This window comes from Rhinoraja longicauda, chromosome 3 (assembly GCF_053455715.1).
Source record: "Rhinoraja longicauda isolate Sanriku21f chromosome 3, sRhiLon1.1, whole genome shotgun sequence".
NCBI classification, from domain to species: domain Eukaryota; kingdom Metazoa; phylum Chordata; class Chondrichthyes; order Rajiformes; family Arhynchobatidae; genus Rhinoraja; species Rhinoraja longicauda.
Genome location: NC_135955.1, coordinates 11,678,458 through 11,705,435, shown reverse-complemented (window position 1 = coordinate 11,705,435; position 26,978 = coordinate 11,678,458). Strand labels below are relative to the sequence as shown.

General features: G+C 47.5%; 1 protein-coding gene across 1 annotated transcript; it reads left to right on the top strand.

Annotated features, from left to right (window-relative positions):
- The first annotated feature begins 5,650 nt into the window (after nt 1-5,650).
- Nucleotides 5,651-26,773, top strand: ak3 (adenylate kinase 3). The gene is made up of 5 exons (XM_078431635.1): nt 5,651-6,276; nt 16,481-16,600; nt 18,775-18,947; nt 20,549-20,667; nt 23,784-26,773. The coding sequence occupies exons 1-5, from the start codon at nt 6,123-6,125 to the stop codon at nt 23,881-23,883; spliced, it is 666 nt and encodes a 221-aa protein (XP_078287761.1). The 5' UTR covers nt 5,651-6,122; the 3' UTR covers nt 23,884-26,773.
- Nucleotides 26,774-26,978: the final 205 nt, after the last annotated feature.

The following is a 26,978-nucleotide window of genomic DNA, read 5'->3' as shown; positions in this document are numbered from 1 at the left end:
CATCACACTCAGACACCGCCCGTTGGTCTATGACCATGTCTATTGATTTCAGGCATCGCCCGCCCATCTCAAACCCCCGATAGACACAAAATACTGGAATAACACACAGCATTTCTGGAGAGAAAGAATGGACGAAGTTTCGGGTCCGAAGAAGGGTCTCGACCCGAAACGTCACCAATTCCTTCTCTCCAGAAATGCTGCCTGACCCGCTGAGTTACTCCAGCATTTTGTGTCTCATCTTCTGTTTAAACCAGCATCTGCCGTTCATTCCAACACCGTCTCAAGCCCCACCTACCTGTCTGAAACCGCATCTATTGCACCTTCCCCCATCAGTTTTAAACCCGAAACACAAGGAACAGTCTGAAGAAGGGTCTCGACCCGAAACCTCACCCATTCCTTCTCTCATGAGATGCTGCCTGACCTGCTGAGTTACTCCAGCATTTTGTGAATAAATACCTTCGATTTGTACCAGCATCTGCAGTTATTTTCTTATACTACAAGGAACTGTGGATGCTGATTTACAAAAAGAACACAAAATGCTTGAGTAACTCAGCAGATCAGTCAGCATCTCTAGAAAGCTTAACTTTTTTTGGCCCATGACAGAAAGGTCAGTATGGAAATGGGGAGGGGCGGTAAAATGGTTAGCAACCGGTAGATCCAGCAGGCCTTAGCAGACTGCGCACAAGTGCTCAGTGAAATGGTTGCATAGTCTATGCTTGGTCTTGCCGATGTACAGGAGAACATCGAAAGCAGTAGCTGCTGCCCAACCCGCGAAGTTACTCCATCATTTTGTGGGGTTTTTTGTAAACCAGTATCTACAGTTCCTTGTGTCTACAGACTGAGAAACGGGGAGAATTGAATTAAGTCCTTACTGGGCGCGCAAGGTTAGAGGAGATGTAGTCAAAATGTCAGTGGTTTCTGGTGGATATTAGGCATTAACCCATCCCCTGAGCTACAGTTAGCAAAGTTAAGAAAGAAAAATGTCCTGACTGGATCAAGTAAAAAGTGGGAGAACTTGAAGAAAACTCCAAGACACTTTTGATGTCCGTATGCAAGCAGAAGCAGTACTAATGGAATCATTGTGGAATCATTGTGTAGGAAGGAACTGCAGATGCTGGTTTCAACCGAAGATAGACACAAAATACTGGAGTAACTCAACAGGTCACATGTTATAGGAGTAGAATTAGACCATTCAGTCCATCGAGTCCACTCCGCCATTCAATCATGGCTGATCTCTGCCACCTAATCTAATTTTCCTGCCTTCTCCCCATAGCCCTTGACAACCGTTCTAATCAAGAATTTGACTATCTCTACCTTAAAAATATCCACTAAATTGCAACGATGTTCCACAGATGAACTACCGTCTGACTAAAGAGGTTCCTCCTCACTTCCTTTCTAAAAGAGCGCCCTTTAATTCTGAGGCTATGACCAGGTCAGGCATCATCTCTGGAGAAAAGTGATAGGTTGCATTTCAATTCAGTCTGTAGACATCACCCATTCCTTTTCTCCAGAGGTGCAACCTGTCTCGCAGAGTTACTCCAGCTTTTTGTGTCTATCTTCAGTCCAGCATTTTATGTCTGTCTAATGCAATCGTTAATGTACCAGAGAAAATGCTGAGGGAGGGAAGCGGCAGATGACTAATAGAAGGATTGTGTTACGTATCCTGCAAAGAGGCAGGCATAGCTTGGGCCCATGGTGGTTAACATATCTATGCCTTCAGTTTGACGAGTGTGATTAGAATTAAAGAAAAAAACTATGAAAATGAATTCAATCAGTTAAGAACCTCTCACCAGGATAGCTATCTCCAACTAGGATGGCTGAGTGGTTAGGGTGTTGGACTTAAGATACAATGGACCCATGTCCGCGTGGGTTCGAACCCCATTCCTGGTATTAAGATTTTTGTAACAACTATAGTACCAGTGAACTGATTTAGTGTGACACAGTTATGCAGCTGCAGACATGCTGCCTCACAGTGTCAGAGACCAGAGTTCGATCCGGACCTCGGGTGCTGTATTTGTGGGTTTTTTCACATTCTCCCTGTGGGTTTTTACCACTTGGTTTTCTCCGGGTGCCCCGGTTTCCTCCAACCTCCCAACCTTCTTACCTTCCGTGCCCTCGAGGTTGGCTGTGGGAGGTGGCCCCCTGGGGAACAAGGGCTGAAGGTGGCCGGGCGAGGAGAGGGTCGACGGTTCACAGGACGACTGGAATGGAGGCGACGACTGCAACAGGCCTTTGTGGCCAACTACAGCTGGGACTGGGTCACGGTGCCTCTTGCATATGGCCTCAGTGGGCTGTTCTGCACTGACCAGGGTCAGGTCCAGCTTCGCAAGACTATCCTCGTACATAAGTACAAACACCCTGGTCAGTACAGAACAGCTCACTGAGTCCATATTCAAGAGTGGCCAGGTGCTGGGGCCATTTCCCAGTCCCAGCTGTAGTTGGCCTGTTGCAGCCATCACCTCCATTCCGGTCGTCCCATGAACCATCGTCCCTCTCCCTGCCTGGCCCTCTTCAGCCCTTGTTCCCCATGGACACCTCCAGCAGATGACCTTGAGGGCACGGAAGCTAAGACCCCTTCCCCCCCCCCCCCCCCCCCCCCATACCGACCCTTCTGCCCCAGTCCTCCTCACTGCCAGAGTGCAGCCACATGCAAATTGGAAGAACGGCACCTCATCTTCAGCTTGGGTAGCTTACAACCCAGTGATAGGAACATTGAAGATAGACTCAAAATGCTGAAGTAACTCAACGGGAAACGAAAGATGTTTGTCCGGTTGAAGATGGTCACTTTCTTTATTGGCCTCAAATGATGCCTAAGCTTAAAAAAAACATTTCAAAGTGTGATGAAGACACAAGGAGCTGCAGATGTTGAAATCTTGAACAAAATTCAAAGTGCTGGAGGAACTCATCGGATCAGGCAGCATCTGTGGAGGGGTAGTGGAAGAATTTAACATCTGGATATTGCCCTGCAGAATAGCATTGTCAGATTGCTACATTTTATTTATATGGGCGGCACGGTGCTGTAGTGGTAGAGTTGCTGCCTTACAACACCAAAGACCCGGGTTCGATCATGCTTGTCTGGACGGAGTTTGTACGTTCTCCCTGTGACCTGCTTGGGTTTTTCTCCGAGATCTTCAGTTCCCTCCCACACTCCAAAACCGTACAGGTTTGTAGGTTAATTGACTTGGTGTCAATGTAAAATTGTCCCTAGTGTGTGTAGGATAGTGTCAGTGTGCGGGGATCGCTGGTCAGTGTGGACGCGGTGGAACGAAGAGCCTGTTTCCGCACTGTATCTCCAAACTAAACTACCTCATGCATGGCACGTGTTCCGGATCGTATCCCCAATGGATTTCACATTTCCCTGCATTGCTCCCACCTCCCCACACGGCTGAATCCATACAGTGGTTCCCTGCTGCACTGCACCTGCACAATTCTGCAGTGCTTCCCAGCTGCACATTCCATGCATTGCTTCCCTGTACATTGCTTTGGTGCTGCACAATGAATGCATGCATTGCTTCCCTGTACATTGCTTTAGTGCTGCACAATGCATGCATGCATTGCTTCCCCGTTGTGCTGCACGATTGCTGCACCGCACAAACCCTGCGTTGCTCCCCTATTGCACTGCACACATCCACCAGGTGGTGGCAACAATGGCTGCCTCGCCAACAGTCTGTCTCGTCCATTCCTTTGTTGTTTTTTTAGTATGTGTTAAATGTATGTTTCAGTGTATCTTTAGCTTGTTTTATGTGGGGGGACTTAACATTGTGGAGCTGGCGGTCCCTGTCGGGGATCGACCTCGGAGCTCCAACCACGGGTGCCTGCGGACTTTAACACCGTGGAGCTGGCGGTCCCTGGTTAGAGATCGACCGGGAGCTCCAGGCCGCAGGAGCTTCGACCGCCCCGATGCGTGTGCTTCGATCCCCCGACTGCGGATGGTTCGACTGCCCCGAACGCGGGAGAATAAAGAGGGAAGAAGATTGGACTTTATTGCCTTCCATCACAGTGAGAAATGTGGGGAATCCGCTGTGGTGGATGTTTATGTTAACTGTTAAGTAGTTGCGTGTCTCGTTTTTTTTTAGTATGGCTGTGTGGTAAATCGAATATCACTGTACTTGAATTGGCACAGGTGACAATAAAAGACCTTGAACCTTGTACATCTCACTGTTTCGCCGCTGCACAATCCTTGCACTACTTCACAGCGACACTTTCTCCACACTGCTTCCTACTGCACCATATCATATCATATATATACAGCCGGAAACAGGCCTTCTCGGCCCACCAAGTCCGTGCCGCCCAGCGATCCCCGTACATTAACACCATCCTACACCCACTAGGGACAATGTTTACATTTTACCCAGCCAATTAACCTACATACCTGCACGTCTTTGGAGTGTGGGAGGAAACCGAAGATCTCGGAGAAAACCCACGCAGGTCACGGGGAGAACGTACAAACTCCGTACAGTGCAGCACCCGTAGTCAGGATCGAACCTGAGTCTCCGGCGTTGCATTCGCTGTAAAGCAGCAACTCTACCGCTGCGCTACCGTACCATCTAGGCTTGGCTCCTCTACAGCACTGCATAATCCCTGCTGCATCTCCTGCACTGCGTCCCTTTTGCACAATCCATGCATTGCTTGCCTGCTTCCCTGCACAATTCCCGCAATGCTTTCCTTGCTGCATTGAACATTCCCTGCATTTCTTCCCTGCCCTGCTGCACGATACCTGCATTGTTTCCCTAGTTGGACTGCTCATTTCTTGCATTGGCTGTACAGTTTATGCAATGCTTGCAGCACTGCACAATGCTGGCACTGCTTCCCTCCTGCATAATCCAGGCACTGCATGATCCCTGCAATACTCTCCTTTGCTGCACTGCACAAACCTTGCATTGCTTCCCTGCCGGACTCCACTGACCCGGCATTGCCCCCCTGTTGCATTGCACACTTTTCCCACTGTTTCTCCGCTGCACAATCCATGCACTGCTTTCCCTGCTGTTGCACTGGACATTCCCTGCATTTCCTCCCTGCTGTGCTGCACAATACCTGCGTTGTTTCCCCGCTGGTCTGCTCATTTCTCGCATGCATTGGCTGTACAATTTATGCGATGCTTGCAGCACTGCGCACTGCTTCCCTTCTGTACAATCCCTGCAATACTTTCCTTGCCGCACTGCACAAAAAGCCTGCACGGCTCCCCTATTGCACTGCACGTTTCTTGCACAACCCACACCTGATGATCCATCACTGAGTGGAATTGTGCAGGGAAGCAGGCAAGCAATGCATGGATTGTGCAAAAGGGACGCAGTGCGGGAAACGTGCAGTGCTGCAGAGGAGCCAAGCCTGGATGGGGTGCAGTAGGAAGCAGTGCAGGAGATGTGCAGTGCTGCAGAGGAGCCAAGCCTGGATGGGGTGCAGTAGGAAGCAGTGCGGGAGATGTGCAGTGCTGCAGAGGAGCCAAGCCTGGATGGGGTGCAGTAGGAAGCAGTGCAGGAGATGTGCAGTGCTGCAGAGGAGCCAAGCCTAGATGGTGCAGTAGGAAGCAGTGCGGGAGATGTGCAGTGCGGGAGATGTGCAGTGCTGCAGAGGAGCCAAGCCTAGATGGGGTGCAGTAGGAAGCAGTGCGGGAGATGTGCAGTGCTGCAGAGGAGCCAAGCCTAGACGGGGTGCAGTAGGAAGCAGTGCGGGAGATGTGCAGTGCTGCAGAGGAGCCAAGCCTGGATGGGGTGCAGTAGGAAGCAGTGCGGGAGATGTGCAGTGCTGCAGAGGAGCCAAGCCTAGATGGGGTGCAGTAGGAAGCAGTGTACGATCACCTGCCTAATCTCCTGCGTCACTTGCCTGATCCCCATGCACGGTCTGTTGCAGGTTCCTCGCACCGCTGCACAGCGAATCCTGCTGCATTCACGCCCCACGACCCCTCCTCCCTGCTCCACTGTCACTTCCTGCGGCTGTGAGCCGATGCCGGGCTCCTGCAGGGTGCGAAGTGCACGCGTCCCGGGCAGTGGTGGTGGTGGTGGCAGTCACTGCTGCTACTGCTACTGCTGCTGCTGCTGCTGCCGGGGGGAGAGAGGCTGGCGCCGGGACAGCGACCACCCCCAGTCACTGCACCACCACCTGCACCAGCACCAGCACCGGCCATGGCCATGGCCACCCGCCCGCTCTTCCGTGCGCTCATCATGGGCCCTCCCGGCTCTGGGAAGGGGACAGTGTCGGAGCGCATCGCCAAGAGCTTCGGGCTGAAGCAGCTCTCCAGCGGGGAGGTACTGCGCACCAATATCCGCGACCACACAGGTAGTAGCAGCCCACCTGGGGAGGGTGGGAGGGGGAGGGATGCAGGAGGGGAGGGAGTGGGTTGCAATGGAGGGGAGGGGTAAGGGAGGGATGGGGAGGGTGGAGGGATGCATGAGGGGAGGGTTGGAGGAAGGGGATGGGGAGGGATGAAGGAGGTTGGGAAGGGGTGGGATGGGGAGGAGTGGGATGGAGATGGGGAAGGGGTGGGGATGGGATGGGATGGAGAGGGTGGGAGGGAGATGGGAGGGGTGGGGTAGGATGGGAGGAGGGGTTGGAAGGGGATGGGAGGGAGGGGAAGGGAGGAGGGGTGGGGAGGGAAAGAAGGGGATGGGAAAGGGGGTGGAAGGGAAGTGAGGGTATGGGTAGGGAGGGAGGGGTGGATGGGGAGGGAGGGGAGGGGTGGGATGGAGGGGGAGGAGGGGTGGGATGGAGGAGGCGTGGATGGGGAGGGGTGGGATGGAGGAGGGGAGGGATGTGGGGAGGGAGGGGTGGTGAGGGATGGGGTGGAAGGGGAGGGAGGGGATGGAGGAGGGGATTGGGAGGAAGGGGGTATAAGAAAATAACTGCAGATGCTGGTACAAATCGAAGGTATTTATTCACAAAATGCTGGAGTAACTCAGCAGGTCAGGCAGCATCTCGGGAGAGAAGGAATGGGTGACGTGGGAGGGGGTGGAAGGGGAGGAGAGGGGTGGGATGGAGGAGGGGATGGGGGTGGGATGGAGGGGAGGGGTGGGATGGGGGTGGGATGGAGGGGAGGGGTGGGATGGGGAGGGAGACGAGGAAGGGGTGGGAAAGGGAGGGGAGAGCAGCATCTCTATCCACCCCCTCTCCCCCGGGCTCTATTTCCCACCCCCCTCAGTCCCCGCCTCACCCTCCCATCCCCGGGCTCTATTCCCCACCTACCCCTCTCTCCACCACTCTCGGGCTCAATCCCCTACTCCTAGTGTCTCTCCATCCCCATCCCGACTCTCTCCCCCCGGGCTCTATCCCCTACTCCCGGTGTCCCTCCATCCCCATCCCGACTCTCTCCCCCCGGGATCTCACCCCCGTTATCAATCCCCGCCCCTACCCCCGGGGTCTGGAATTTAGAAGATTGAGGGGGGATCTTATAGAAACTTACAAAATTCATAAGGGGTTGGGCAGGCTAGATGCAGGAAGATTGTTCCCGGTGTTGGGGAAGTCCAGAACAAGGGGTCACAGTTTAAGGATAAGGGGGAAGTCTTTTAGGACCGAGATGAGAAAGTTTTTTTTTCACACAGAGAGTGGTGAATCTGTGGAATTCTCTGCCACAGAAGGTAGTTGAGGCCAGTTCATTGGCTATATTTAAGAGGTAGTTAGATGTGGCCCTTGTGGCTAAAGGGATCAGGGGGTATGGAGAGAAGGCAGGTACGGGATACTGAGTTGGATGATCAGCCCTGATCATATTGAATGGCGCTGCAGGCTCGAAGGGCCGAATGGCCTACTCCTGCACCTATTGGCTATGTTTCTATGTCTCTATCCCCGCACATTCCTCAGGATCTATCTCCCCCTACCCCCCTATCCCGCTCCGGGATCCATCTCCCTGCCCCTGGGCTAATATCCTCCCTGCTCCATCCTCCCTGCTCCATCCATCCCACCCCCTACCCGCACCGCCTCTCTTGCTGGCAGCGCCCTTGGTGTGTTTATTGAGACAGGAGTCCCGGGCTGAGAGGACAAGTTGCCACATTGCGAGGAAACTGCATTCCGTGCATTGAACAAGTTCAGCAGTTAACGGTGGACCAGCCTCATTTGGAGACCCAGAGACTGCGGGTGCTGGAGCCATAGAGCAAAACAACAACAGCAACCTGCTGGAGGAACTCAGCGGGTCGGGGCTCAGACTGATGAAGGGGTCCCGACCTTAGACGCCCGTCAATGAACTCATCTTGCCCGACACGCCGAGTCCCCCCAGCGCTTTGTGTATTGGCCTCACTATCTAATCTTTTCATTGTGTCAAGTCCTCCCGGCGTTGTTTACACTGTGGCCTTTGAATCCGAAGAGTGTAGCCTCAACCTCCACTTAGGAGACCCGAGTATATTTCAAAAGTGGAGAGAGACTCCCCTCCCGCGCACAAAACCGAACAGTGGAGTGTTTTTTGTTATGGGAAGCCTCACGTTGCAGCAGTTAATCTTCACCAAGGCCGACAAAAAGCATCGTCAGTCTGCAGTGTGTTTCTGCAGATTGTCTGCCATTAGTGTAAGAAAATAACTGCAGATGCTGGTACAATTCCTAACCCCATTCTCCTGCCTTCTCCCCATAACCCCCGACACCTGTACGAATCAAGAATCTTTCTCTGCCTTAAATATATATACACACTGACTCGGCCTACATAGCCTGTGTAAGAAAATAACTGCAGATGCTGGTACAAATCGAAGGTATTTATTCACAAAATGCTGGAGTAACTCAGCAGGTCAGGCAGCATCTCAGGAGAGAAGGAATGGGTGACGTTTCGGGTCGAGACCCTTCTTCAGACCGTCTGCCATTAGTATAAGAAAATAACTGCAGATGCTGGTACAAATCGATTTATTCACAAAATGCTGGAGTAACTCAGCAGGTCAGGCAGCATCTCGGGGGAGAAGGAATGGGTGACGTTTCGGGTCGAGACCCTTCTTCAGTAGAAGGGTCTCGACCCGAAACGTCACCCATTCCTTGAATGCCATTAGTGGTTGATTACTTTGCAGAAGGACCTCACTGGTGACAAAGCACTTTGGTTGTGGTGAAGTTATGAAAGGTGCCAAATAATTGCAAGTTCAACATTTTCATGGAAACTGATCAGATCTTCCCCTTGCGGATTAGAATATTAGTATTGCCCCCGCTAGTTTAAATGTGTAGGAAGGAACTGCAGACGCTGGTTTAACCCGAAGATAGCCACAAAATGCTGGAGTAACATCAGCGGGACAGGCAGCATCTCTGGAGAGAAGGAATGAGTGACAGCTTTTTAGGGTCATAGAGTGATACAGTATGGAAACAAGCCCTTCGGCCCAACTTAGCATGTCCCAGCTACACTAGTACCACCTGCCTGCGCTTGGTCCATATCTCTCCAAACTTGTCCTATCTATGTAGCTGTCCAACTGTTTCTTAAACGCTGGGATAGTCCCAGCCTCAACTACCTCCTCTGTCAGCTTGTTCCATACACCCACTACCCTGTGTGTGAAAAAGTTACCCCTCAAATTCCTATTAAATTTTTGCCCCATCACCTTGAACCTATGTCTTCTGGTCCTCGATTTCCCTACTCTGTGCAAGAGATTCTGTGCATCTACCCAATCTATTCCTCTCATGATTTTACACACCTCAATAAGATCACCCCTCATCCTCCTGTGCACCATGGAGTCCCAGCCATCTCAACCTCTGCCTATATAGCTCAGACCTCTAGTCCTGACCTCTAGACCATCCTCGTAAATCTTCTCTTCTCGAATTTCACTGTACTTTAATCGGTACATGTGACAATAAACTGACCTTGACCTTGAACCCTTTCAAGCTTGACAATATCTTTCCAATAACATGGTGCCCAGAATTGGTGTCAGTCTTGCTCTTCAATTTAGTTAAGACTGATGTAAACGTGAAGGGTTATATTTAAATAAAGAATAGCAATAATTAGTATCTTTGAGAAGGAGGTAATGTGTGCATGTTTAATTGCGACTTTTGTAATAGGTGGTTGGGAGGTTTATTGCCACGTGAAAGATGGGGTTGCAAAATATGTCGTGTGAGTATTCTTTGCACAGCTTCTTTACGGCCTGTTTTGCATGCACAGCAGTTCTGGAAAGGAAAGGCATAAACTGGCTGAACAGTAGGTCTTTGTATCTAGAACAATAAACCTGCCATATCAATGCAGCATTGAAAAGTTCAGTTAACCTTTTGTGGCATACAGTGTGGGTGTCCGTTCAATTGATGTGAATTGTGGTAGGTTTATATACTATATGTTTAGATCTTTGCAAGGCACAGTGGTGCAGCGGTAGAGTTGCTGCCTTACAACACCAGAGACCCGGGCTCGATCCTGACTCCGGGTGTTGTCTGTACAGAGTTTGCGTGTTCTCCCTGGGACCACGTGGGTTTCCTCCGAGTGCTCCGGTTTCTTCCCACACTCCAGGGTTTGTAGGTTAATTGGCTTCTGTAAATTGCCCCTCATGTGTAGGATAGAATTAGTGTAAGGGTAATTGGTCGACATGGATTCGGTGGGCTGAAGGGCCTGTTTCCGCGCTGTATCTCTAAACTAAAGTAAACAAGGTCCTGTAAAAGTACACAAAGTGCCGGAGTAACTCAGCGGGTGAGGCAGCACCTCTGGAGAACATTTGAATAGATGACTTTTTGGGTCGAGACTATTCTTCGGATCTTTAAATCATTATTATAGGGGCAACAACTTGCATTTCTAAAGTCTGAAGAAGGGACCCAACTGGAAACGTTGTGAGACACAAAATGCTGGAGTAACTCAGCGGGACAGGCAGCATCCCTGGAGAGAGGAATGGGCGACGTTTCGGATCGAGACCCTTCTTCAGACGTTGTTTGTACATTTCCGTTGACAGATGTTGCGTGACCCTGACCTGCAGAGTACGTCCAGTATTTTGTTTGATTTGGCTGGATTCCAGCATCTGCAGTGTCTCGTGTCTCTATATTGAGGCTGCATTTGTTTCGCTGATCTTGCAGCTTTCTGATATGAAATGCTGAGTAATGAGTTTTCAATTGCAGAGTGATCTGGGGACATTCTGAAGCGTGGCACAGAAAGTTAGTTCGGAGATACAGCATGGAAACGGGCCCTTCGGCCCACCGAATCCGTGCCGACCACTGGTCATCCGTGCACCAGTTCTATCCTACACAACAGGGACAATTTACAAGCTCACTAACCTACAAACCGGCACTTCTGTGGGATGTGGGAAGAAATCGGAGCACCCGGAGAAAACCCACGCGATCACAGGGAGAAAGTACACGTTTCACACGGACAGACAGAGCTCGTAGTCAGAATCAAACCTGGGTCTCTGGTGCAGTAAGGCAGCAACTCTACCGTCGCGCCACTGTGCTGTCCAAATGAAGCACTGTTGAAGTCTGTTCACTTTGATAGTGTAGGACAACGCCTATTATTATCTAGATGAATAGCATTTGAAATGTTTGTGTTTTTCCTGCCAAAATGCAGAATTCTACTTTCTCACATTACACTCCATCTGCCACTTTCTTACCCACTGTCGTGTAGTCCTTTGCAGAGCCCGCGCCGTCTTTCCAGCTCAATTTTCCACCTAGCTTTGTATCATCGGCACGGTAGCGCAGCGGTAGAGTTGCTGCTTTACAGCGAATGCAGCGCCGGAGACTCAGGTTCGATCCTGACGACGGGTGCTGCACTGTAAGGAGTTTGTACGTTCTCCCCGTGACCTGCGTGGGTTTTCTCCGAGATCTTCGGTTTCCTCCCACACTCCAAAGACGTGCAGGTATGTAGGTTAATTGGCTGGGTAAATGTTAAAATTGTCCCTAGTGGGTGTAGGATAGTGTTAATGTGCGGGGATCGCTGGGCGGCACGGACTTGGAGGGCCGAAAAGGCCTGTTTCCGGCTGTATATATATATGATATGATATGATCACCACACCCGGGATATTTTATATTGTACCGTAAAAGCCACAACAAGTAGAAGCAAAGAACTGCAGACGCTGGTTACGACACAAAAGGACACAAAGTGCTGGAGTAACTCAGCGGGTCAGGCAGTGTCAGCGGGTCACTGTGTCAGATGACACACTGGCCAACCTGAGGAGCACCTTCAGCAACAGACTGGTTCCACCAAGATGCAGCACAGAACGCCACAGGAGATCCTTCTTCCCTGTGGCTATCAAACTGTCCAACTCTTCCTTCTGTCGTGGGGTAGACTGACTAACTCCCCTTCCCTTCACACCCTCCCAAATCTTTGCACATCCCCTATCCTGGACTTTCCACTAATTTCATGTATCTTGTGTTTTATGACTGTTGTCAGACCAATTTCCCTCCTGGGATTCTATCGTATCTCACTGCGTCCCTCGAGAATGTGGATAGGTGACCTTTTGGGTCGAGACCCTTCTTCAGGTCTTTAAATCTTTATTAGAGCAGCAGCAACAACTTGCATGTCTAATGTCTGAAGAAGGGTCCCGACCACAACGAGTGTTGGTTAATATGTGTTGCTTGATTGGACTTTAGTCAATTGCTTTGCTCTCAGTTGAGAATAGATGATCATTCAAATTGTGTAGGAAGGAACTGCAAATGCTGGTTTAAAGCGAAGATAGACACAAAACCTGGAGGAAACCAGCGGGCTGTTGGATCCACTGAGTTACTCCCGCTCTTTGTGTCTATCATTCAAATTGTATTTGTCTCACTATGTGGGCTTGTCCCACATTCTGGTACATTTTGTAAACTGTCCAATGTAGCCTCTTCTACAATCTTGGAATGCAGCCTGCCAGGGTGAAGGGATTTCACAGATTTGTGTCACCTTAATTATCCAGTACTTTCCCTTTCCTAGTTTAATTTATGGTATGTTTCTCACTTGCATTGAAGACTTGATTCCCCGCTGTGACTGGACTGTGTTGTTCCCAAGGTCATAAGTGATAGGAGCAGAATTAGGCCACTCGGCCCATCAAGTCTACTCCGCAATTCTATCATGGCTGATCTATCCCTCCCTCCAAACCCCATTCTCCTGCCTTCTCCCCATAACCCCTGACACCCGTACTAATCAAGAATCTATCTGTCTTTGCCTTAAAAATATGCATTGTGCATTGTCCAGTGAGCATTCTACTGAGAAGAGATATATAACATATCTAGGAGACACAGGAATCCATAGATGCTGGCGTCTGGAGCAAAACAAATGCTGCAGGAAGAACTCAGCGGGTTGAGCAGCATCAGTGGAGGAAAACGGTGATAGAAATATTTACTCAATATCTCGGCCATTTGTTTATTACCCATAGCAGTTTTTTTTCCTCAGATTTACCTGCAAGGAATAGGCGTTTACTGTACCTGCTCACTTCCTTTTTACCTTTTAATATCAGCGGGTCCCACCTCACCAATGTTTGGACATCCACTGGTTTCTAATCCTTGGGATTACTTCTAATCCTTGGGATTACTACTAATCCTGGCAATTTTACTCGCCTCCTTTGGTTAATTACCACAGGTCACTTTTTCCATGAAGCTTGCCTTTCTTTGTGGAACCTATTTGTTGTGAATTGTTAAGTGTTTCTTCAAATTGCCTCCCATTATTTCCCGAAGGTAAAACCTTTAATTGTGTTTCCCAATCTGCCATAGCCAATTCTCCCTTCATAACTGCAGAGTAAATTCAAGGCACCCACTCCATCAAATTATGCAGTGACATCATAGTGGCACAGCAGTCGAGTTGCTGCCTTACAGCGCCAGACACCCGGGTTCGATCCTGACCACAGGTGCTGTTTGTACGGAGTTTGTACGTGCTCCCTGTGACCGCATGGGTTTCCTCCAGGTGCTCCGGTTTCCTCCCACACTACAAAGCCATACAGTTGTGTATGAATGAGCTGCAGATTTTGGTTTAAATCGAAGATCGAATCAAAATGCTGGAGTAATGGAATGGATGAGGCTTCGGGTCGGGTCTGACGAAGGGTCTCGGCCTGAAACGTCACCCATTCTTTCTATCCAGAGATGCTGCCTGGCCTGTCCCCGCTGTTATTCTAGCATTTTGTATCTATTTATTTATTTATTCGTGCCATCCATCACACAGCTGTTTGCCAATAGCGAGGACATTTTAGTGCCACGTCGTTGGCCTCTGCAAGGTCCTTGACAGTACATGTGTGATGCAGCATGTCACAGCTCAGGAGATGTTCAATAGCCTGGAGGCCCCGTCTGCACTCGCAGTCTGCCGCATCTTCAATGTATCCCCACTTCAGCATGTTTGTTTTGCTCCTCCCCACGCCTGTCCGCAGTCTGTTGAGACTGGGCGCCAGGTTATCCACGGTTGGTCGGAACCTGGTGGGAGTTTCTCAGAGTGATCGATTGCCGTGTGAGTGTCTTCCACAGATTTCTGTAGTCTCCCTTCCCAGAGTTTGAGCCTTCTGGACGATGCACTGCAGTCCAGGGGATGGACAGGTTTATAGGTTAATTGGCTTCTGTAAATTGTAAATTGTCCCGAGTGTGTTGGATAGTGTTCGTGTACGGGGTGATCGCTGGTCGGCGCGGACTCGGCGGGCTGTTTCCCTTAAGTCTAAAGACTATAAAATGCAGCACTGCGATCAATTATTCGCATATCAACAATTGCAGAATTGTCTGCTAACTTTGAGGAGAAAAGCTTGGTTAGACAGTCTGAACTGTCTGAACCTTATCTAAAGCTGGTTGTTAATTCACAGGGTAAAGCCTGCTGTTGAAGTGGAACCATGATACTTTATCACTTGTTTGTTGAACCTTGGACCTGTCACTTTGTGAACAGTAGTAGCTGGGGTGCTTCGCGTGGCAGTAAAGTGTGCTCGGCGATCGTTTCGCCTAAACTTATCTGGTCTCCCGGTGGCGAAACACTTCAACTTCCCCTCCCATTCCCACACTGTCCTTTCTGCCCTCGGCCGCCTCCATTGTCAAAAGGGTGACATATCCTTCTCAGTCTGAAGAAGGGTCTCGACCCGAAATGTTACCTATTGCCTTTCTCCAGAGATGCTTTCTGACCCGCTGAATTACTCCAGCTTTTTGTGTCTATCTTTGGTTTGGTAGATCAGATGGCTGCTGTAAAATGCCTCTGTTGTGCAGGTGGATGGTTCCATCTGGGAGGGATTGATGAGAATGTGAAGAGAATAGCTAACAGTGGGAGAATGGGATTGTGACCTGAGCCAACGGACTTGTTGGGCTGAACGATCTCCATCTATGACGTAAGGGATTATGGAAAATATAGGTTGATGGCATCCGTGCCGTGTAAATTGGTGAAGTTATGCACTTGGCCAGCACTTTATCCACATGTGTGAGTCTTGTGTGTCTGAAGAAGGGTCTTGACTCGAAAGAGGGAAGAAGGACGGAGGGAGGGGGGAGGAGGAGGGATGGGAAGGGGAAGGGGAAGGGGAAGGGGAGGAAGAAGGGGGGGAGGGAGAGGGAGAGGGAGGGAGTGGGGGAGGAGAGGTTGCTGCGCCAATGCAGGAGAGGTTTGGGTCCAATGGGTCCACTTGGTCTAGTAATAAATAAACATGACCCAAGTTCAGCAGCAATGAACCACGTTGAGCTGAGCTGCAGCAGAGTGGATTATTTTTAATGTCTTGCTCGGGGCCTTCTGATTTTTACTAAAAAATGCACCCAGTTTGTGAAGAAAAGTGAAATTTGATTACAAAATCAACCGCACATGATGAGTACTAGTTTCTCAGACTCTCAGTCGACCTGAAACGTCACTCATTCCTTCTCTCCAGAGATGCTGCCTGTCCCGCTGAGTTACTCCAGCATTTTGTATCTATCTTCGGTGTAAACCAACATCTGCAGTTCCTTCCAACACACACGAGGAGTAATTGTTTCACTTTAGGCAGGTTGGGGCAAGTCTGTCAGTGTTGCGATGTGCCAATGCTTGGGCCTCACGTGATGTTTGCCTCTCTCTCCCCACCCCAGAACCCCTCACCAATTCCGTGCGGCAACCTGGCCAAACGGCAGGGTGACACAAAAGGCTGGAGTAACTCAGCGGGTCAGGCAGCACCTCTGGAGAGAAGGAATAGGTGACGCTTTGGGTCGACATCCTTCTTCAGACTGAGAGTCAGAAATAATGACTCATCGTGTGTGTTTGATTTCATAATCAAATTTACCATGGAGTAAACTACCTGCAGAATCACGCAGTACATAGAACAGTACAGCACAGGAATGGGCCCTTCGGACCACTTTTTTTTTTGCCGAACGTAATAGACATCACCTGCAAGGTAACACTTAAATCCCGCTGAGTTACTCCAGCATTTAGTGTCTATCTTCGGTGTAGAACCAGCATCTGCAGTTCCTTCCTACACACTCTTATCATAAGACAGCACATCTGAGGGACAAGGTGGTTAATAGACAATAGGTGCAGGAGGAGGCCATTCGGCCCTTCGAGCCAGCACTGCCATTCAATGTGATCATGGCTGATCATTCTCAATCAGTACCCCGTTCCTGCCTTCTCCCCATACCCCCTGACTCCGCTATCCTTAAGAGCTCTATCCAGCTCTCTCTTAAATGGGACCGTACATTTGTAACGGGTGTCTGTAACAATATTAGTAGGATGTTTCCTGTGTTGCAGAGGTTGGATCGCTTGCCAAGTCGTTTATTGACAAAGGGAAACTGGTGCCCGATAACGTGATCACTCGGCTAATACTGCAAGAATTAAAGAATATAAATCAGTACAGCTGGCTGCTGGACGGTAAGGCACTGACGGACCTCGGGCTGGGCACTAACAATGCACTGAAGTGTGGTACTTGGAAGTAATTGACTCACCAATTTTTATCAGTGTAACACAAGTGTAAAGTCTTATCTTGATGTTTGAAGTCTTGCAGTCAAGGCAAGATATCATGGCTGGTTACTTGAGATCAAGTTTACATCTAAGCAGAACACAATACAACACAGCAAATTCACACCTTAAAGATAACCCCTTATTTAGTTAGCTTGCATCGGTAAAGCCCAGCTTGTAAGAGATAAGACTGGAAACAGTGAGCCGGCAGCTCCCAGGTTACGACAATGAATGAATGAATGAGTGATCCTTATTGTCACATGCACCTAGGTACGTACAGTGAAATGCTTTGTTTTGCAGACATCCTCGGCAGTACACGAGTATTGTCACGTGCCTGGTGCCGACAGAGTTACAATGCACCAAACAGTCCTATCTACTGTCTGCTCAGTGTCGTGAGTTAATGATATTGCCTGAGGCTTGTGTGAATGTTATATAAGAAAATAACTGCAGATGCTGGTACAAATCGATTTATTCACAAAATGCCGGAGTAACTCAGCAGGTCAGGCAGCATCTCGGGAGAGAAGGAATGGGTGACGTTTCGGGTTGAGTAACTCAGCAGGTCAGGCAGCGTCAATGGATAAGTGACCTTTCAGGCCGAGTAGGGTCTTGACCCAAACCATCGCCTACCCATGTTCTCCAGAGATGCTGTCAGACCTGCTGAATTACTCCAGCACTTTGTGCCCTTTTGTGTGAATGTTACTTCTAGATGTTTCACACTAGCAAGAAAACTATCTGTGCATAATTGTTCATTACTATCAATCATATTAACTTGTAGAAGTAATTTAACCTCCTTCTGTTTTATTTATTTTTTTGTTCAGCTTGAATACAAATTATTTTGAATCTTGACCACATTTTTACACGTGGCTTATTCGCAAACAAATTTAGCCTTTAAGTCAGTATTTGCATTTTAAATAAAGCTGGATTACTTTCATTTTAAGTGGGGGTCAATGTTAGTGATAGACACAGGACCAGTCAGAGTGGAGATAAATAAGGTGAAACTGTTTCCAGTAGCATGAGGTACTGTGAGATTAATTATTAGTCAAAGACTTGTGATTAACACTTAATGCTCCCTGTGGCCTCATAAACAATATCTTTATAGACGCAAAATGCTGGACTGACTCAGCGAGTCAGACAACATCTCTGGAGAAAAACAGGTTACGTCTTGGGTCGAGACCTTTCTTTTGCTTTTGCAATCTTGTGCTTTTATGTGTGACTACAGAAGGACTTGTTAAATTTACTTCTACAAATTAACATGATAGATAGTAATGACCAATTTTTCACTGATAGTTTTCTTGCTAATGTGGAGCATGTAGTTTTAGTTTGGTTTAGAGACACAGCGCGGAAACAGGCCCTTCGATCCACCGGGTCGACACCGACCAGCGACCCCCGCACATGAACACAATCCGACACATGCTGGGGACAATTTACCCTTATACTAAGTATATTAACCCAAGCCAATTAACCTACAAACCTGTACATCTTTGGAGTGTGGGAGGAAACCAAAGATCTCGGAGAAAACCCACGCTGGCACGGGGAGAACGTACAAACTCCGCACAGACAGCACCCGTAGTCGGAATCGAACCCGGACCTCTGGCACTGCAAGAGCTGTAAGGCAGCAACTCTACCGCTGTCAAGTCAAGTCAATTTTATTTGTATAGCACATTTAAAAACAACCCACGTTGACCAAAGTGCTGCACATCTGATTAGGAAAACCCATACTGCCCATAAAAGAAGTAACATTCACACAAAAGGACACAAGTGCTGGAGTAATTTAGCAGGTCAGGCAGTATCTCTGGAGAACATGGATAGAAGATGGTTTGGGTCAAGACCCTTCTCCACCTGAAAGGTCACTTATCCATAGATGCTGCCTGACCCGCTGAGTTACTCCAGCGCTTTGTGCCCGTTGTACATTAACCAACTACATTCGCACAAGCCTCGGGCAACATCTTTAACTCACGACATCCAGCTTTGTTTGCATTTTAGAAAATTAAACTCCGTTAAACATTATGAAGGAAAGCCTTTGATGTTGCTTTGAAACGGTTTATCGCCATTCACCACATTGTTTGCTTCTTGCCATTGTTTACCAGGATTCCCCAGAACGGTCCCACAGGCAGATGAACTGCACAAAGTTTACCAGCTGGACACCGTCATCAATTTGAAGGTTCCCTTTGACACCATCAAGGAGCGGCTGACATCCCGCTGGATCCACCCTGGCAGCGGGAGAGTTTACAACACCAACTTCAATCCTCCCAAAGTGGCAGTTGAGTATCCCACATTAATGGCTTCATCAGCCTTGAGCTTTTTGTTGCGCGCTAACCAGTCAGCGGAAAGACAATACATGATTACAACCCAGCCGTCCACAGTGTACAGACACATGAAACAGGGATTAACGTGAATGATAATTAGTGCAAGACAAGCCAGTAAAGTCTGATCAGAGTTAGTCCGAGGTTATCTAATGAAGTAGATAGTAGACCAGGACCATTCTCTGGTTGTTGGTAGGGTGGTTCAGTTGCCTGATAATAGCAGGGGAGAAATTGTCCCTGAATGTGGAGGTGTGCGTTTCCACACTTCTGTACCTTTTGCCCGATGGGAGAGGGGCAAAGACAGAATGACCGGGATGCGACTTGTCCTTGTTTATGCTGCTGGCCTTGCCGAGGCAGCGTGAGGTGTAAATGGAAGGGAGGTTGGTTTGTGTGATGGTCTGTGCTGCGTCCACGATTTTCTGCAATTTCTTGCGGTCTTGGATGGAGCTGTTCCCAAACCAAGCTGTGATAAAATGCTTGAGAAGTTGGTGAGGGTTGTTGGGGACCAATGCCTCTACTACCTTAGCAGGCTTAGTAATCAGAATCAGAATTCAGAATCAGAATTACCTTTATTTGTCATCCAAAAAACAAGTCTTTTGGACGAGATTTCGTCACCCACAGTCCAACAATAAGAGCAATAAAATAAGCAATTACACAACCACAACCACAACCAACACACAAAAAAGAAACATCCATCACAGCGCGTCTCCTCCAGTCCCCTCCTCACTGTGATGGAAGGCCAGAATGTCTTTTCTCTTCCCCTGCCGTCTTCTCCCGCGGTCAGGCTGTTGGAGTTGCCACGTTCCAGGCCGCGCCGGACGGTGAAAGTGCCGAACTTACTAATCCTACTGAGGTAGTAGAGGAATTGGTGTTTAAAACTGCATTTAAAAACTAAAAATACACCCATGGAGGCTTGTTTCCATTCCAGAACCTTGTCATTAAGAGTGTTTTCATGTTTGGAAATAGTTACTTAAATTTATTTAAATGGAAATATGGTATTGTTTCCTGTTTTTAATCCCTCTAATTTACAGTTTTAAAAAAACCCCGGATAGAGTGGACGTAGAAATGATGCTTCCAGTATGGGAGACTCCAGAACCAGAGGGCTCAGAATGAAAGGACGTACCTTTAGAATGAAGATGAGGAGGATTTTCTGTAGCCAGAGGGTGGTGAATCTGTGGCTGTGGAGGCCATGTCATTGGGTATTTGTAAGTGAGATTGATAGGTTCTTGATTACTAAGGACCTCAAAGGTTATGGGGAGAAGGCATGGGGTTGAGGGGAAAAATAGATCAGCCATGTTTGAATGGCAGAGTAGACTCAGAGTCATAGAGTGATGCAGTGTGGAAACAGGCCCTTCAGCCCAACTTGCCCATACTGGCCAACATGTCCCAGCTACACTTGTCCCACCTGCCAGTATTTGGTCCATATCACTCCAAACCTTTCCTATCCGTGACTCAATGGGCCGAATGGCCCAATTCTATCTCGATGTCTTATGGTGGGGGTGGTGGTGAAACCTAGTTTTCTTCACTGATTTTATTCTCTGAATTGATCTGAACCAAGGGGACTGATGATCTCACAGGAGAACCTCTGGTTCAGCGTGACGACGACAAGCCAGAGACGGTGACCTTAAGGCTCCAGGCCTATGAAGAACTAACCCAGCCAGTTCTGGAATACTATCGGTAAGTGAAGAAACAGTGGCGTTAAAGTGTTGGTAATGGCAAATTCTGTTTATTGAATTGGGTTTTATATGGAATCAACATATTTGACAAAAATATTTTGTTTTGGGTCAGATGGTCCGGGTGGTGTTGTGACTGGATTATCACATGACACAAGTGATGAGGCCCTGGTTCATTCCTGACCTCGGGCACTGCCTGTACGGAGTTTGCACGTTCTCCCTGTCACCAACTGGGTTTTCTCCGGGTGCTCCGGTTTCCCCCCACACTCCAAAGACGTGCAGGCTTGTTGGTTCATTGGCTTCTGCAAATTGCCCCTAGCATGTCGGCTGGAACTAGTGTATCGGTGATCGTTGGTCGGCGTGGACTGAAGCGGTGGCGTCTTCGCCCGCCCCGGATCGCGGGGCTTGGGGTCGACCCGCTGCGGACATTTCACCGTCCGGCGCGGCCTGGAACGTGGCAACTTCAACAGCGTGACCGCGGGAGAAGACGGCAGGGGAAGCGAAAAGACATTCTGGCCTTCCATCACAGTGAGGTGGTGACTGGAGGAGACTCACAGTGATGGATGTTTCTTTTTTTTGTGTTTTGTGTTGGTTTGTGATTGTGTGTGAAATTGTTTATTTTTATTGCTCTATTGCTGGACTGTGGGTGACCTTTCCTTTCACTGCACATCTTGTATGTGTATGTGACAAATAAACTTGACTTGACTACGCTGTATCTCGCAACAAACTACATTAGAGTTTAACCAAACAGCTTTTAAAGAGGTTGTGCATGTTGTGAAATATGGCAGGTGCTGTCAGTGTGGAGTTTTCATGTTTTCCCCATCACTACTTGGGCTTCCTCCGTGTGCTCTGGTTTCCTCTCACATCCCCAGGACGTGCGGGTTTGTGGGTTAATTGACCTCTGTAAATTGTCCTCTCTTGTATAGGCAGTGGATGCGAAAGTAGTATAATATAGAACTGGTGTGAATGGGTATACCTTGATAAGAAGGGTCTGAAGAAGGGTCTCGACCCGAAACGTCACCCATTCCTTCTCTCCTGAGATGCTGCCTGACCTGCTGAGTTACTCCAGCATTTTGTGAATAAATATCTCTGGTGTGAATGGGTGATCGATGGTAGGCATGGAGCGGGTGGGTCGAATGGCCTGTTCTATCTGCAGAAAAGGTCAAGACATGAACTGATTGCCCTGTTCAGCATTATGGGAGGACTAAATAATATTGACCGTGCCAAACTATATCGTCTTATGAGCGATGAAAACTGGGGAAGGGGCCGGGTTTGATGCTACGATGGAACCAGGGGAGGGTGACATTAGAGCTACAGTATTCCACAACACTTAAAAGATGAGGGGTCAATTTATGGAAAGTGCAGTAAAATGGAGAATAATTCAGAATTATTTCAATGCAAATTGCATTCAAGGGAGAGCTAGATAGAGCTCTTAAGGATAGCGGAGTCAGGGGGTATGGGGAGAAGGCAGGAACGGGCTACTGATTGAGAATGATCAGCCATGATCACATTGAATGGTGGTGCTGGCTTGAAGGGCCGAATGGCCTACTCCTGCACCTATTGTCTATAATTGGAAGTAAACAATTTAATTCTCTGGATGTAATTACAGATGAATAACTTGAAGCCTGAGTGGTGAAAGTTACAGAACTAAGAATCCGATGCCTGGATTATTGATCCAGAATACCATCTTAGACAGTGGGGAAGTTTAAATTCACGTAATTAAATAAATCTGTCATAAAATTACCAAATTGTGGTCTGTATGGACTTCAGCAAGCCTTTGATTAGTTGGTAGGCTGCACTGAAAGGCGAGATCACATGGAATCCAGGGAGAGCTAGCTAACTGTATACAGGAACGGCACCAAGTCTTGACATAGCAGGTGAGGCAGCATCTGTGCAGAACATAGGTAGGTGACGTTTCAGGTCAGGTCACTTCTTCAGACTGATTGTGGTGAGTGGGAGTGGGGGTGGGGTGGGGGGAAATACTGCATACAGAATCGGCTTAATGGTGGGAAACTAGAGGGTGGTGGTGGTGGAAAGTGTTTTACAGACTGGAGGCCTGTGGCTACTGGTGCCAGGCTGGGACTCTGGTGCCAGGCTGGGACTATTGGTATTTGTCATCCAAATCAACGTTTGGATGAGAATGTAGGAGGCATGATTGCCGGCTGTTGCATTTGGGAAGTCAAACCAGGGTAGCACTTTCACAGTAAACGGTAGGGCCTTGGGGAGTGTTGTAGAGCAGAGGCATCTAACAGTACAAGAGTGTCTTCGCACAGCGTGGTACTTGTATGGAACAAGCTGCCAGAGGAAGTGGTTGAGGCAGGTGCCTAAATTTGGACAGCTACATGGATAGGAATGGTTTGGAGATATTGGTCAAATGCAGATAAATGGGACTAGCTTAGATGGACATCATGGTCTACATGGGCGAGTTGGAATATATGACTTTATTTCTTGGAATGTAGGAGACTGAGGGGTGACCCGATAAAGGTTTATAAAATCACTAGACCAAGTGGACCCGTTGGGCCCAAACCTCTCCTGCATTGGTGCAACACCCTCTCCTCCCCCACTCCCCTCCATGCCCCTCAACCCCCCTCCCAAAGAGATAGATTTAAACTTCAAAATGTGAATAACTTTTAAAATATAACACCGATTTCAATGAAACTTCTTCCATTAGCACCAAAAAGGGACGACGGTGAATAAGGTGGGCCTAAAATTGTCGAGCTGTCTTGTACAGTTTTGGCTGTGGTTTAGGAACAAACAAACAAGAGTTTTAGTATATAGATGAGGGGCATAGATGAGATGAATGTACACACACGCACACAGGGAAGGGGAATCAAAAACTAGAGGACATACAGTCGGTTTGAAGTAGGAAAGGAAAGATATAAAATAGATCTGAGGGGCAACTCATTTTAACACAGATGATGGTGCATATATGGAACGAGCTGCCAGGGGTGGTGGTGAAAATGGATACAATTACAACATTTAATAGACACAGACAAGTTTGTGGATAGGGAAGGTTTGGAGGGACACGAGCCCAACATGGCCAAATGGGACTAAGAGTGTGTTTCTGTGCTGTATTACTCTGTGATTCTAAGTCTGCTATTTGTGCTTTTTTTTAAATAGGAAGAAAGGTGTTTTAGAAGTCTTCTCGGGAACAGAAACCAACAAGATCTGGCCTCATGTCCATGCCTTCCTCAGTAGGAAGCTGCCAGTGCTGTGTTAACTGGAGAAATTTGACAACAGGACAGAAAGCAAACTCCTAAAATGACTTTGGTGCTGATTGCATAACTAATAGAAGGGGGAAAGCTGTGAAAATTATCTTTTGATATTTTAAACAGAATTGATATAGATTTTTCTATGTATTTTTAGCGGAAATTTTAGGGAAACATTTTTAAAATGTTGTTCGTAACTAATTAAACGACAAAAGTTAGCATTGAGAACTAACAAAAATCCCTGTTTTGTTTACAAGGTTGACAATGTGTTGCACTAGTATTAATTATTTCACACTGACCAATAATTTGTAGTGATGTGCAGTTGAACGAGGGCGCTATCACGGGCTATTACAAAAGATAGGATGAGGCGTTTTTTCAAACGAATGAGGATAGAACTGGTTATACGTGGTTTAAAAAAAGACAAAGTGCTGGAGTAACACAACAGGTCAGGCAGCAAGTCTGGAAAACATGGATTGGTGACGTTTTGGGTTAGGACTCTTCAGTCTGAACAAGGGTCCCAACACGAAATGTCCGCTGCCTATGTTCTCCAGAGTTGCTGCCTGACCCGCTGAGTTACTCCAGGACATTGTGTGTTTTTCTTTGCAAACCAGCATCTGCAATTCCTCGTGTCTCTGAGGCCATAAGTGTTGGTGCTCAGGAACTGCATGTTGGTCGGCTGGTTGACACCAAGCTGAGTCCTTCAGTAACTGACCAATGATTCCTGTCACTGACACAGTAGGCGCAGAGGAAGATGTACGATGACTGATTTCTGAAGTGTCCCCAATCATGTTGATTAGTATGGCTTCCTGGAGTGGTTGAAAGACTGGACATGTGGAAGACCTGCTCTGAAACATTGTCACCAGCCTGACAAAGAAGTCAAATGGGAATGGAAACTGGTTCTTGGATCTGTTCGCAGCTTTTGAAGCAAAGAATGTCGGAGGGTGTTTAGATATAATTTATGGCACCCACACCCTTGGTTGGGCAGTAAAACACAGTATTAAAATCAGAAATGTTAACACTGCAAAAGTTGATGACCTTTGCTCTGAACTGGGGAGAAAAAGAGATACAACAGGTTTTAAGGATGTGCAGATGCAGGGAAAAGATAAAGAAACAAATTAAAGGCTGGAATGCTGGAAAAGGGAACGTCAGGAGAAACGAGAACTGGGAATAAAATCAGAACCAGCAATTGCAAATAGGAAAGGTTGGAAATATTCAGGCAGTTAAGTAGAATCCATTGATAGGAAGGCAGAATTTATGTTCCAGGTCACTTTTTCATCAGAACATGTGTAATTTTACTCGCCGATTCTTCGTTGCCTGTTTACAAGAGGCTGCACATTGCTCCTATTTTTTAAGACAGTAAGGAAAGGGAATTTGATTTTGGACAATTCCAAGTTTATTTTAACATTTAGTTTTGTGGCTCTTTTACATTTCATTTGTGTATCAGTTGTTAGAATCAGGGCTAGGTTCTGCATCTTTGAATGTTTAATCTTAAAATGTTTAGTTGCTTTCATTGACCACGGCTATTTTTAATGGTAAGTGTGCCTCCTGCCCTCAGAGTGCACAAACTATATCTGGCAGGCATTGCATTATTTATTTAGCATCGGACTGATCCTTGATCTTTTAAGCCATGAACAGATGTTCAGTTTGTTGGACGGTCTCGTTGGGTAGAAGTTTACCCTGCAAAAATCCAGAATGTTATCCGTCTTATGATTCTCTTGCACTGGTCATAGAGCTAAGTGGAACTGAAACAGGCCCTTCGGCCCACCTTGCCTATGAGGTTGGCATGCTGGGCTAGTCTAATTTGACCCATAGCCCTCTAAACCCTTCTGATCCATAACAAGTGGTGAAATACATTCAAGCTAAAAAGCACGAGAGAATTATATTGTTAGTTTAAAAAAAAAAAAATTGTGTTTTAAACATCAAGTAATTGAACTTTTTGATAGAAGTTATATTTCTTGGGAAGAGTGTACCTTTAAGGCATACTGGCTGCCAAATGTCAGTTCCAGAGGGTTGATTGGAATTTTTGCCACCAGTCGAAAGGATATGCATTTTAAATTCTAGAGACAAAAGCAAAACATAGCTAGGCTGCCAGACCAATACAGTCCTGAGGGGGTTGCAGCACTACCACAGGAGTTGTCTTTCGGAGGAGACACTAAACCAAGACCTCGTCCGCCAGTCCTGGTGGACATAGTTAATCCTGGTGTCCTGGCCAATATGCATCTAGGTTAACGATATGTTTATGGGAGTACCGTATATGCAGGTTAAGTTTCCCCATGTCAGAATGACTGCCAAACAGCACTTCATTTTCTTCAAGTGGATGTGGGACTGAGGGTGGCATAGACATTGCATAAACAGTAACCTTCCTTTAAGGAAACACCGACCTGCATTGTGCATTTCAGAGGTACAGTATGGAATCGGGGCGTGCAGCCTACTGAGTTCACACCTACTATCCATCACGCATTCACACTAGTTCTATGTGTAAGAAAGAACTGCAGATGCTGGTTTAAATCAAAGGTGGACACAAAACGCTGGAGTAACTCAGCGGGACAGGCAGCATCTCTGAAGAGAAGGAATGGTTGACGTTTCAGGTCGAGACCTTTCTTCAGATGGAAGAAAGGCCCCCAGCATCTGAGATCAAATGATTTGCTGTTTGTGAGATGTTACAATAGTATTTTGTGCAAAAGCAAAATTTAAGTCAAAATCCAAAAGTATAATTCAAAGGGAAATACGTATTTCTTAAACAGTTACTAACATGGGAGAAACTCGAGGTTTGTTAGATTCATGTTTTCAGTTTGCTTTGTAATTATTTCAACACAAGTAATAAAACTCAAACATTCTTGGCCAATAAGGCTGTGACTAAATGTATTGTGCAATAAGCAAATTAATAAAATGCAGATGTGGACAGAATTATGTGACTTTTTTTTGCAAATTTGGTTAAGGAATTTAAACATTTGTGAGCTTGATTTACATATCCAACATGCATTTACAGAATCATTACACACTGTATACATGAATAGTTTTCACTTTAGTCTTAGTTTAGTTTAGAGTTACAGCATGGAATCAGGCCCTTCGGCCCACCGAGTCCAGGCTGACCATTGATCACCCT